This window comes from Talpa europaea, assembly GCF_964194135.1.
Source record: "Talpa europaea genome assembly, chromosome: 1".
In the NCBI taxonomy this organism is placed as follows: domain Eukaryota; kingdom Metazoa; phylum Chordata; class Mammalia; order Eulipotyphla; family Talpidae; genus Talpa; species Talpa europaea.
Window position 1 is genome coordinate 109,628,258 of NC_140073.1, and position 14,322 is coordinate 109,642,579.

At 32.5% G+C, this 14,322-nt stretch overlaps 1 protein-coding gene across 2 annotated transcripts in view; it reads left to right on the plus strand.

Annotated features, from left to right (window-relative positions):
* DYNC1I2 (dynein cytoplasmic 1 intermediate chain 2) overlaps nt 1-14,322 on the plus strand; it is a gene marked incomplete at both ends in the record, with an annotated part of 50,983 nt that overhangs the window by 13,855 nt on the left and 22,806 nt on the right. For both annotated transcript variants that reach the window (XM_084254946.1, XM_084254945.1), the window contains 2 exons: nt 5,780-5,839; nt 7,982-8,097. In XM_084254946.1, the coding sequence (XP_084111072.1) occupies nt 5,780-5,839; nt 7,982-8,097 (176 nt within the window). The remainder of the gene's footprint in view (nt 1-5,779; nt 5,840-7,981; nt 8,098-14,322) is intronic.

The window sequence follows — 14,322 nt, forward strand, 5'->3', positions numbered from 1 at the left end:
TTCTGAATAGTTAACTGATTTTATGCAAGTTATCTTAAACAGAGGTGCTAATGCATATACATTTTTTTCTGTTTAAGCAAGCTTTACATTGGCTATATGACTAGGGGGTAAATGATATAAAACCTGAGTTGTGTTTAATTCCCTATTGAGTAATTGAAAAATCTAAGCAACTCGGTTAAATGCCCAAATCTGTCCTATTCAATCAGTAGATCTAATAAAGATAGAAAATAATAATACATAAAATATCTAGAATAAGAAATAACTTCAATACCATGAGATACCATCTTACACCAGTGAGAATGGCACATATTAAAAAAACTAGCAACAACAAATGTTGGCGAGGATGTGGAGAAAAAGGAACTCTACTGCACTGTTGGTGGGAGTGCAAACTGGTCCAACCACTATGGAGAGCTGTGTGGAGATTTCTGGACCTACTAAACATAGAGCTTCCATATGATCCAGCAATTCCACTCCTAGGTATTTACCCAAAGGACACAGAAACATCAATTCCAAAGAGCACCTGCACCCCTATGTTTATAGCAGCACTATTTACAATAGCTAAGCTTTGGAAACAACCCAAATGCCCAAAAATAGATGACTGGATCAAGAAGATGTGGTACATATACACCATGGGATATTACTTAGCATTCAAAAAAGATAAACACATGCAATTTGCAGCAACATGGATGGAGCTGGAAGGGATCATGCTCAGCGAAATAAGCCAGAAAGAAAACAATAAATACCAGATGGTCTCACTCATAGCAGGAATCTAGAAAACTTAAATAAGGGACCAGGAAAATGAATAACTATAAGAAAGTAAAAATCAAAATCATAATTGTTTAATTATGAACCAGAGACACTCTATGGGGGGTGAGGGGCGGGGAGGGGAGGGATTGGGGTCACAATAAGGGGGTGGCAATTGTATGGGGAATATAATAATAAAATTTATTAAAAAAAAAAAGAAAGAACTGCAAGAAAACATTGAGTATTTACTGCCAAATTTTCCTGAACCTTTATCTTCCTTGTAAAACTGTGTTTCATGTTTGTTTTAGGATTCTGCATATATGTTGGAACTTGCTTTTCAAAAACTCAGATTTCAGCTTCCTTCCAAAGATTATATTGGGAAAAGTATTATTTTTCTTTTGTACACATACAAACGATAGTAGCAAGTCTTTATTGAACAGCTTTGTACTTTTTGACATCTTGTGACAGCTAAAATGAGATTAAATATAGCTGGTCAGAATTGTTATTCAGAATCCTTACTTGTGCCGGGAAATTAAATGTCATCCTTAGGAAAACCACTTAACACAACTTTTAATAAGAAATAAACTGAGTTTCATCTTCTTTCTGCCTGAGCCACTCTGAGTGAAGTTTTAGGTAAGTAATAGAGTATCTAAAAGACAAGAAAAAAGAATCAAATTAGCCAGCTAATTCATAAACTCATTACTTTAATCAGTTACTGAATAGTAAGATTATCATTAGCAGTTAGGCTTATTTTGAATTTGAGATATGCTTGACAAAACCATATACAGGGGCCTCCCTGGTGGCACAGCGGTTGAGCACTGGGTTGCAAAGCTGCCCGCGGCCTCTGCGGCGCCGGTTAGATCCCCGGCTACTGCCGCCCGCTGCTCCCCTCAGCAGTGTATTTCAGTCCTTCTGCCTGCTCTGCTCCCCGCTCTGGCTCTGGTGAATTCTCTCACCCTCCCGCGCTTCTGACTGTACCCAGTGCATGTATAAACAAAACAAACAAACAAATAAATAAATAAATAAAACATGCCTCTATTAAAAAAAAAAAAAAACAAAAACCATATACAGAACCAAAATTGTAAACCTAAGCAATGCTGTAAAAGGTAAATGACATAACTATCATTTAAGAAAAATAAAAACTTCCCCTTTTATAAACATTATGGTATATTTTATAGATTAAAGACCAGTCAAGATAGATTCAGTTTTAAGGCTAAATTTTATTTGTTTCGTATTTCATACATCTATATTTTTATGCTAGCATTAGTATTTTTTTGCTAATAAGCCAAGCAATATTTTCAAGTGAAGACTGTTTTCCTCCACTACAACACTGTTATAACGGTAAAAATATATACTAAAATTTTTAAAAATCATAACTATTAAATTTCTTAATTTGATACTGTGTGTTATTTTTATGTAGATAGTATACTATATGTAGATACTACATATATGTATCTGAAGTGTTCTTGATTTTTAATGGAAGTAGAGAGAGTATTTTAATGCCACATCAGCAAGTTTGCTTTAAAAAATACTATGTAGTGCCTCCCCAGTGGCGCAGCGGTTGAGTGCTGGGTTACGAAGCTGCGCGCAGCCTCTGCAGCGCCTGTTCGATCCCCGGCTGCTCCCCAGCCACCCGAGAGGGTCCCACATGGCGCGCAGACCTCTCCTGCCGCCCGCTGCTCCCCTCAGCAGTGTACTTCAGTCCTTCTGCCTGCTCTGCTCCCTGCTCTGGCTCTGGTGAATTCTCTCACCCTCCCGCGCTTCTGACTGTACCCAGTGCATGTATAAACAAAACAAACAAACAAAATAAATAAATAAATAAAGCATGCCTCTAAAATAAATAAATAAATAAATAATAAAATTAAAAAAATAAAAAATGACTATGTAGCACCTACTTGGTTTTTTAAATTAATATAAATTAAAACATGCCCTCCTCCATTTCATTGGAAAATGAAAATAGGTGCAGCAACTAAATACTATTAAGAAAAATTATTTGTGTGGAGAACAATTATTCATAAAATTTCCACTCAATGTTAAATACTATAGGTGACCACAGAAAATAAAATGTTTTTGCTCTTGCCTTTCTGGAACTTACATTGTAGTTATTACATCATTAATTTAAAGATATTGTTCATTTTATTGAAAAGTGTTAAGGATAGTATACTCGTGTTTAGTTCAAAATTTTTTTAAGTATATAGGTTTTTAAGGATAAGTTGTAAAACAAATAGTTATTTTTTGTATGTTTAGCAATATTTGCTCTTATTAGAAAATGAATATAAGATTTGATTTCTTCTAAATCTAATAAAAGAGAGAAAATTGCTCTTTTTTGAAGAGGGAACCATAAATCTTTATATATATATATATTTTTTTTAAATAATTTTTTTTTTTTAATTTTCTAGAGGCATGTCTTATTTATTTATTTATTATTTGTTTGTTTGTTTGGTTTATACATGCACTGGGTACAGTCAGAAGCGCGGGAGGGTGAGAGAATTCACCAGAGCCAGAGCGGGGAGCAGAGCAGGCAGAAGGACCGAAGTACACTGCTGAGGGGAGCAGCGGGCGGCAGGAGAGGTCTGCGCACCATGTGGGACCCTCCTCTGGTGGCCGGGGAGCAGCCGGGGATCGAACCGGCACCGCAGAGGCCGCGGGCAGCTTCGCAACCCAGCGCTCAACCGCTGCGCCACTGGGGAGGCCCTATATATATTTTTTTCCCCCCTTTGAGAACATACACATTTGAAGAGGGCTAAGTATATCCATTTATCTTTATATTTATAGACACACAAGTAGAAAACTGATATCCACTAAGTCTCCATTTTCCATAGTAGAGAGATAATATGTTGATAAATTGGTATTATTGGCAGTGAAATGATTACATTTCTAAATATATAGTCTCTAAAAAGAATGCTAGGATCTGACAGTGAAACAGTAAGCTCTAATTGAGCCAGTATGATAATAATGAAAGAATAAAGAGAATAAGAAATATGACAGGAAAATACATAAGATGTGTGAGATATTTGAAAGTATATACTCAAGTCTGTTTCTTGGTACACATTCTTAGATTACTAAACTCTTGGAGAAGGATAAGATATAGTAGACCTTATAAAATATAATACCAAAGCATGTCTAAATGACTATTTCTAAAGGTCAAAATTTCTGTTGGGCCTAGTGGTAATTTATAATTGACCATAAAATGTCATGAAAACTAACTTTGTGGATTAGAAAGTTGCATTTCATTAAGTTTCTGGTTCCCTTTCTTAATGATTTCTGTTATCTCTGAAATTAGGTGACAGTTATGCCTCTTGTTCATTTTTTCTGTTCTTAATCAGTTTATCTCTCAGGGTTTTGTATTACAGTGGAATTTTACTTTATATGTTTGCAGATGCCTTTAATAAGTATAATCCCATATATTGTGTTTTTAGTGCTGGCTTTATTTTGGAGGTAAAGTCTTGATTTTAGATTGAAATGACTTTTAACAAGGAGTTCTATGTTACATCATTGATAACAACTAGAGCTCTCATATAGTGTAAAGACTTGACAGAACATTTTTTAGAGAGCATTTCTAGAACCCATTCTATTTAACAAAGTCTCGATCTGTTGCTGATCATTGCTTAGTACAAAGTAAGTCTTCATTGTGACCTCTTTCCTTGCATGCACATAATTTGTTTAAATCTTAGATATATTTTTTAACTGAGAAAGTTTTCTAGTTCAATTAATCTTGTTTTATTGATATATTATACAGGTAAGTAAAATACAAAAATCATTTGTTATTATTGCAATAGTTTTAATTTTACATTATAATATTATATGAGGAACAAAAATATTTGACAAAAATGGTAGCAAATGAATATATTCTGCTTAACTTTTTATTTATTATTTGCATAGAAGAACGAGGATGTAGACACAGGTGCAGGGTGAGAGGAGGGGTGAGAGTTTCACCAGAGACAGAGTGGGGAGCAGCATAGGAGGATTTATTGAATTACACTGCTAACAGGAGCAATGGGCAAGACAGGAGAGGTCTACTGCACCATGTGTGGGTTATCTCCCTGGCCAGGGAGTGTACTCAGGCCGGTGATAATGCTATACTAATAGAGTGGTGATAATGCTGAGACTTAAAACCTGTAGGCCACCAGGGAGCCCCCCCCTGCTTAACTTTTTAATAGGGACTATGAGCATCATACAAAACTGTATAGATTGCTAACCTAAAAATGCATTGTGGCCAATGCATTCTGATAATTACTAATTTTGGCTTTGGTGGATAAGGTCCCTTATTAGTTGTTTACCTAATAGGCAAGCTAAAACAAAACTGAATATTTATTTAGGATTGATATTTTCCAAAAGTTGAGTTAGTTTAGGTAAGTTCTTTGAACATAAAACATTTTTCCTGAGAAAAATCTATTTTTTCTTAAAGATATAAGTCTTTAGTTGCATTCTAAAGCAGATGAAATGTAAGCCTAAGGCAGTGCTTAACCCATAAATTATAGAAGGGTCACATTTTGGGTAACTTTAGCTAGTTTGTATCCCGATGGAATAGTCTTTGGTTTTCTTACCGAAAGGCTTATGTGTTGACTCATTTCCTTTACCAATATGGCAATTTCCTGCACATGTTCAATGCTTTGGGCAAAGTTTTAATATGCTAACTAAGAGGTTTTCACTAATTTTTATTCATTAGGAAACTTAAAATTTTTAACTTTTTGTAACATAATATAGCTAGTTATCTTCCCCAAATAATGTGTTATTTGGGTTGTTGGCTCCTCTCGCTGTTCTTATCCATTTTATGCAATATTAGTTTCCCATAATTTGAAAATAGTGTCTTCTTACTATTGTGGGTTGTATGTTTGCATCTTTAACCATATTGTGCTTATTGCATGCACTAGAGCATTGAGTGATAATTGGTGGTTTTATTTTTTATACTAACCAGAACATGTGTTTTTTAATCATGAACAGTACTTAGCTTTAGCTATTCATAGAGTGTATTTGCTTGACTAACTTATGGCCTTTTTTGCTAATGCTTCATGGTTGTCCTACAACCATTTAGGACGCTGCATTGGGATACAGATCCATCAGTTCTTCAGCTTCACTCAGATTCCGATTTGGGGTATTGAATAGATTTATTATCTTCCCTCTTCTATAATTAATTTGATTCTTTGTGAAACTGTCCTAATTTTATTTTGTTTTAATTTCTAATATGCAGTGTATAGTTAGAAAAACAGTTACGCTTTACTGTGACACCTCATTTATCCTCTGTCATTAGTGAAAGAAATAAGCATTTGATTTTCTAGGTATTCTAAGTCTGCCCATTGAAGCTTTATTCCAAATTCCTTTTATTCTGTATTTTTTATGTACCATCTCCTAAGATGTATTATAAACTACCCAGACTTTTTTCTCATCCATTTTCCACTTGTAATTGAACCTTTTCTGTTAAAATTTACCAATGATTTCTAACATTTTGAGAACAGAGCTATTGGTGTCTACCATGGCCCTAGAGTGTTATTGTCTTATTTATTAATTTAGTCTCTCATTTATATATTGTATTATAATCTCCAATGTAAATTATAAATGTTTGCTGCTGCCATTGTGCCTAAATCAGATAGCTCTTTTCCTTTGTTAATTTGTAGCTTCTAAAACATGTGAGTACCTTTTGAAATCTTATCTACAGAAAGAGTAAATGAGTCTGGAATTAGATCATATAAAAAAGTATATAAGCTTCTTGCATATTAACCGGAAGGCCTCTCTTTTGGCTGCCCTGAGGCTCCTTCCACCCCAGTTGTTTTCTATTTTCAGTAAAAGTGGCTTTTGGATAAGTGAGGTATTACCATCCTACCTCCTACTCCTAAATCTTAAAATATTCTGTTTGTTTATTCTAATATTTTGAATGTTATCTATTAAACCCTATACACACTTTAGTAACGCGTTCCTAATGTTGACTTGACTGTTTTTTCCCAGGTATGTAATTTATATCTGTGATTTATAAATATATTGATATTTATATCATATATATGTGATTTATATATAGTTTATATCTTAAAGGTCAGCATGTAAAGTTTGTTGTTTTACATTTTATTGTTAGAGTGCTAGATTCATTCAAATGAACTTAAATGTAACCATTCAGTTCTTTCATTATCTTTTTTTTTTCCTTTAAGGTTGAGATATTCCTAAAGTAGAAAATACATGAAAAAGTTCTTATGACCCACATTTGGGACCTTAAGTAAATGACTTTTTTTTAATGTACTAGTTTTACTTAACATTTTTATGCAGGATTTTGAGAAGGATATTTATATGTAAGAAAAGAGTTCTATTACCAATTGTACATATACCCACATATATATTTTTTAGATATGCTGTTTGATATTTTGGAAGTTACAGCAGTGTTTTTATTAGATATCCTTTTAAGATAGTTTCATAATTGAGAATTTCTTTGGGATTTTGGACACATTATTTGGTTTAAAATTTAAACATGTAATAATAACTAGGAAAAGATCCCCCAGATATTTAATAAAAATTTTTTTTTCCTCAACTACAGCTCTCTATTGTTTATCAAAATAGAAAGTGTTACCTTTATTTAAAATAGAAGTGACTTCACTAGCTTTATGACATCCAAAGGATACGTTGCTTTAGTCTAGATGTAAAATACCTGCACTTCAGTTGGCCATATGTGAATGAAGGACATTGAACATGCAGACTAGAGATTTAAAATAGTATTTTCTTTTAGAATCTATATTGACTGCATTATTCTCAATTTCTGTAAAACAGAAGTAGGAAAAAAGACTTTCAACAGAAACTTACTTTTCAATCTTAAAACTGAAGTCTGCTAATGGTGAAGAGAATTCAACATCATCTCAGTGAGATCCATGTATCTGACACTTCAAAAGAGTTGAGACTCATGTTTCCCTCTAACTAGTCATATTCAGTAGGCTGCTATGAAATTCCTGCCCTCTTACTCTGTTTACTCTGTTGTTACCCATACATTTGCTCTAATACACGAAATTATTTATCTTTTTAAAGTGAAAATTAAAACACCTTAAATGATTTGGAAATGTTTTTGTTTTGCTACCTTTTAATCTTTTGTTAAAATCAATTCATTGTTTATATAAGATTTCTTGATTAAAATAGGAACTTAAATTAAAATTATGTATACACAATGTTTAATTTATTCTTTTCCCAAAATAACATGTTTTTATGTAGTTGAAATATATCATTCATTTGTTGTATTTAAAACATTTGTGTTCATTTTATTTAGACGAGGACCTATTAAACTTGGAATGGCTAAAATTACCCAAGTTGACTTTCCTCCTCGAGAAATCGTCACATATACAAAGGAAACTCAAACTCCAGTTATGGCTCAACCCAAAGAAGGTGAATATATATATCCTTAATGTGACTGTCATTAAGCCCACATAAAATAAATGAATTCTTTCCTTTTTTCTTAATGTTTTTTCACATCTTGGGCGAACATTATCATAATGCTTAATGGATTCTGTAGTTAAACTTTTAGAACTTAAACTTTAGAGTTTAAGTTAAACTTTAGAGTTAAACTTTTAAAACTTTTTTCAAACTCTTTAAACTTTTTCTTTCAGAAGTTAATAAAAGTATGAACTATGTTTGTATGTTTTTTAATTTTGTTGACATAAATTGAAGTCTTTCAATCTTCATTTTTGTTGTCAGTACATGATGTTTTAGAAGCAGAAACACTTAGGAATATTCTATTTCTGTGTCATTGAGCCTAATTCTTCCCTAAAAGACAATGTATTCCATAATAACTGAAGTCATGTAACAGTAATCCATCCTTTTTACAGTTTCTCTATGATCGTTTCAGTTACCCATGGTCAACCATAGTCCCAAAATATTGTATATGTGAGCTATATAAAATGAGAGATCATAGTAATATAACTTTATAGTATATTGTTATAATTGTTCTATTTTGTTGTTGTTAATCTCATTATGCTTAATTTATAATTAATCTATATAATAGGTCTGTATTAGAGGAAAAAACATGGGTATATAAGATGTGTTGTTACCTGTGGTTTCAAGCATCTCCTAGGGATCTTGGAACATGTCTCACCATGGATAAAAGGGGACTGGCTAATCTGACTTATTTTCTGTAGAGTGTAGCTTATTCTGATATGTTTTCATTGTTATGCATATTCATGAACAAATTTAGACTTAATTCTTAAACTTCCTCTTTTATTTATTTTTAATTTTTTTTAAATTTAAACTTCCTCTTTTATCATCTCAGGGCTCTATTGTATTAATTACATAGCAGTCTTTGTGCTGTGTATAATAGAGAGAGGTACATACAGATAGTATATTGAAGGTGGAGTCCTTTGGTTCTTAAATAAACCAAAAGGAATTACTATTTTTACACTGGGACCAAATTTTTAAAATCTCATTAGATAGCTAATGCTTTAGCATAAAATTAATATGATAATTCTTGTTTATCCCTATGAGGCTAGTAAATTTATCTCAAGTAAAAGAGGTTTACTTGTGATTCCCTAATACAGATCCACAGTTTCTTATCTGAAACTTATGGCCAAATGTGTTAGAATTCAGAATTTTTCAGATTTTAGAAAGCTGGTGAAGTCACGTACCGTATGTAAACACTCCAGCAGCATCTTGGGCATTAAAATTGTGGCAGCAGAAGAAATGAATGCTCAAGCTAAGCATGCTGAATAATTATTACAAATAGCTTTATCTCTGACCTTATCAGTGTTTTGCCTTCAGTGAGTTATGGATTTTAGAGCTGTCTTTATTTTGGAATTGTGAACCCATAATAAATTATTCTTTCAGCAGTCTGTGCATAAGGAGCATTTTTCATCTTAGCTAGGAAAACTTATTTAATTATAGACTATCAAATAAACATTTTTGTTTATAAAATGTTTGATTTATTTTTAAAATTTCAGTTAATTTTAAAATTTCAGTTAATTTAACCACCCTTTTCCATTAAAGAGAAACAAAAGTAATATTCATTGCAGAAAGTACAGGTGAGCAAAAGGGGAAATAACCCTTCAAATCACTACTATTACCAAAAAAAACTTTAAATTCCCATGTTTATGTATATGTCAAAAGAAAATGAGATTACAACTATTTACAACCTTTTTTGACTTGTAGATCATTACGTACACTTTAATAACTATACTGCCCACTAAGGATAGAAATTAAATAAATACCTTAAACTTTTTTTTTGAATTTCATCTTGTTTGCACAAGGAGTAGACATTGTCATACATTTAATTATACCTAGAAAATTTTGAAGAAATTAAGGTAACATTTTTTTTAATCAAAATTTTTTTTATTTAACATGCATCTACACTGCTCCATTGATTGATAAAACAGCTTTCACAGGTACAAAATCCTCATTTTACCAGAAGTCACTGATGGTATACGTGTTTGAGATATAGGCAACTTAAGAAAAAAGGATAAAGTATATTGTATTATCAGTGTAGAAAATACTAATACTGTAAATTCTAAAATTTCCAGAAAATATTATTTATTAACTAGTATATTAATTCAAGTACTATAACATGTGCCTTTTTTTTTTTTTTAAGATTTATTTATTTAGTTATACAAGCACTGGGTACAGTCAGAAGCACAGGAGGGTGAGAGATTTCACCAGAGCCAGAGCGGGGAACAGAACAAGGCAGACCGAAGAAGTACACTGCTGAGGGGAGCAGCGGGTGGCAGGAGAGGTCTGCGCACCATGTGGGACCCTCGCCCGGTGGCTGGGGATTGAACCGGTGCTGCAGAGGCTGTGGGTAGCTTCGCAACCCAGCGCTCAACCACTGCGCCACCGGGGAGGCCCAACATGTGCCTTTGTAGAAGTATATTATTAAATATATTCACTCAGAAAATGAGCAAAAAAGCAAAAATGAGGGCACAGTAACTCACTTAAAAAATAAATTAGGCTTTTTTCTTTATTTAATAAGTTGGAGATTATTTTTAGTTATACCACCATACTTACGAAACATATCTTGAATTGTTTGAGATACAAAATATTATGAAGCTACTTTGGTTAATACCTATTATAATATACCTATACCTATAATTATATTCAGTTAGTGAGGACTTTCATTTTAAAAATAATTTTCTAATAATTATACTTGTCTATCATAGAGAATTTTGAAAATACAGAAAGGATTTAAAGAGGAAATGTCTGTGATAACACTGTGTAATAATCATATTTTGTTAATATGTCGTTTCTAGTCAGATTTCTGTATTTTTTTCCAAAAATTATATTTATGTTTGTTTGTGTGTATGTATATACACATATATATGTATGTATGTACATACATACATACACACATAGGGCTTTATATCCCATTTGAAATTTTCATTTTAATTGCTTATTTTTGAGATCCATATCCATTTTTAAAATGTGGGCATGTTAACTTACTGCTTTTAACTAATTTGAATGTACAGCTGCATATGACTGTATAACATGTCAGCAGAATTGTTTTTCCCACTTTTATTTTGCATGTAATTAAATTTTTTTAAAGCTAAACTGATGGCCCAGAGGTAAAGATATACTGTATTTGAAATTATTTGGGCCAAGGCTTTTAGCATCATTTACTGTTTTTTCTTCATTGCTGTAATACCTGGCCTGAATAGTAAATATTTGGTGAAGAAATTAATCACTGTTACATTCTAGAGAGAATGGTTTCACTCATTTGGGATGCTTATTTTTATTAATTTACTGTGAAAGTAACTAGTGAGATAATAAGTGTTTAAGTATTAATGTTACAACATAACTATTGATGAAATTTGGTGGAAAGTTATGATTAGTCTTTGTTCTTAATGTTAATATTACTATATCATATTGTAATCATTCCTCTAATATCTGGAAATTAAACCATTATATAGAGTATCCTTTATAATCTTCCTGAATTCCATTATAACAAAAGTGTGCTATTATTTTGTGTTCTTGTATCCCTCTGAATGCTATAAACAAAATAGATTCTGTTAACATCTTCAAATGTTATTTTAGCTATTAGTTTGTTAACAGTTTTCTAAACTTTGTTTAAATTGATCACTGAAAATTTTAACAGCATAGAGTGTAATTTACATTATGTCTAATCCTCTCACCAAAACCCTGAAAGTTATATGTTGGTTTTATTTACATGTTCGAAAGCTGAAGATGAAAGAAATATAGTTTATGAAGGGTAACAGAACTAGTAGCTAAGATTCTAAACCAAGTCTGACTGGTATGCTTTCTAAAGTCTCATGCTGTCACTGATGCAGCACTTTCATGCTTTTATAATAGTAGCCTGTAGTAAGAAATTCCATTTATTTATCAATCAGTTACAAACATAGATACAGATGTATAACTGAAATAAACATTTTTTTGAAACATCCCCTTCTCTTACTATATTTCATTTTAAAATTTCTCTGCATTAGGATAATACCATTTGTATTGATTATGTCAGAGTAACGAATAAGCAGCTTTGATCTCCCATAATGTTAGATTTTTCCTTATATTCACTGATAGAAGGTGAAAGTGACAAAATCGATGAACTGAACCCAGTTTCTATGCGTATGCCCGTCGTCGACACTATTACCTTCAAATTTTTACTGTGTGGACTAGACTTTTACAGTTTTATAAAGGTCCATATTTATTTATTTGCAAACCTGCCAGGTATTCACTGATTCTACAGATTTACCGAGTATATTATATATATGAAGGCATATCTAGGCATGTGTTTTATTTTAGTTTCAGGTTGAGATATGTAAGTGAAGGAGAATGAGAAATACATCTCGATAATCATGGCGCCATCCTTAGTGTTTGGAACTATTTATAAAAATTATGTCATTTTCTTTCTATATCACTTACAATTATTTTCATGTCTAGGGCTCTTACATTAAGAAGTTACTTTTCCCAATTTGTGAAAATTTTAGAAAGACAGAAAGAAAAAACTGAAATTAAGTTCTTATAATGAAAAAGCACTTTGTACCTAACTGTATTTGTACTTACCTGTAGCTTTAATGCAGTGGTTCTCAAACAGCCTGTGTGGCTCCCGTTTAAGAATTATGTAACAAGTTCCAAAACTCACCATGAGACAAAATTGCTGAAATTTGAGTGTAGTGGACAAGAAATTAAACTTGGGTAGGCAGTGTAATCAGTGTAGAGGTAATATAAGTTACCAAATTGAGGATAAAAATTGATCTTAAACTTAGCTCTTCCATTTTTTTTAAATGGCTGTACCTATTCTTTTAAAAAGCAGTTGTTTTTATTCAGCCTTGTTTTTCCTTTGCCCCATTCCAGCCATCTTCTCATTTTCAAGTTTACTCTATAAGTTGGTACTACTGTTTCTGAACTGAGGTGCTTTGCTGTCTTAAAGCACCTACTGTGAATGAAATTGACTAGGACCATGTGACCTGAATCAATTTCACTCTCTGCAGGTAAAAGCATCTCTTGGCAGGATCACAGTGCCCACAGATACACTCCTGGAAAAGCTACTTTCTTCTTTTATCTTTTAAAAGTTTTGAACGTTGCTATTTTTAGAAACAGATTTTTAAAGGTTATCTAATCTAATCAGCTTGTTTATACATGAGGCAACTAAAGTCAGTGAAGTTAACTGATCACTTGTGGTAATAATATAAGAGAGCATTAGGGCTACCACCAGAATCTGGCTTTTGATTTCCAATGAAATGTTATTTTCCTATGCCATTCCACTTTCTTATCTGTGTGGGGTTTTGTAACTATTTTGGTATTGGATTAGTAGCCAGATAATTTTCCTCAAATACATGTTGATTAACATTTCTGATATATAGTAAAGTATTGTATGTAAATATCTCTTAATTTCTTATTGCATGATCTTAATAAGTAGACTAAATTTGTGGGTTCTGGTTAGTAATTACCTTTGTCTAAAATGGATTTTTTCTTTTAAATTCTGGAATAAATAACACATAAAACAAACTAGTTTTAGCCCTCAGAAAATCTGAGAATATAAATGTAATTTAAAATTGAAGCATTTGTTTTTTTTCCTTGACTGAAAGACTTCAGCATATCTAAATTTATTGACTTAGAAAAATGTAATACTCATGAGATCACAGATAAGATGATGCCAGTACTGCCTAAATGAAATCTGAATTTCATATATAAAAGACCATGTAGAAAGACAAATTCCCTGATAGCGTAAATGGGATCATTAAAGTATTACTTCTTTTTTATTTTTTCCCCAGATCAGCATTAGGCCTATATTCAAAATATTTCCTTTTTTTTTTTTTAAGATTTATTTATTTATACAAGAACCAGGGTACAGGCCAGATGTGTGGGAGGGTGAGAGGATTCACCAGAGACAGAGTGGGAAACTGAATAGGCAGAATGACTGAAATACACTGCTGAGGGGAGCAGCGGGTGAGACAGGAGAGATCTGCCCCGCTATGTGGGCTGCAGGGATCAAACCAGCACAGCAGAGGCTGTGGACAGCTTCACAGAGCTGTGCTCAACTGCCTGCGCCACCAGGGAGGCCCCAAAATATTTCTTGAGTAAAAAGTTTTCTATATACTTACCCTTGTTGAAGGTCTAAATTATTAAAGAAATCCAGGTTACCTCCATCTTATTCTAGATGTTTAAAAGAAAATAAGT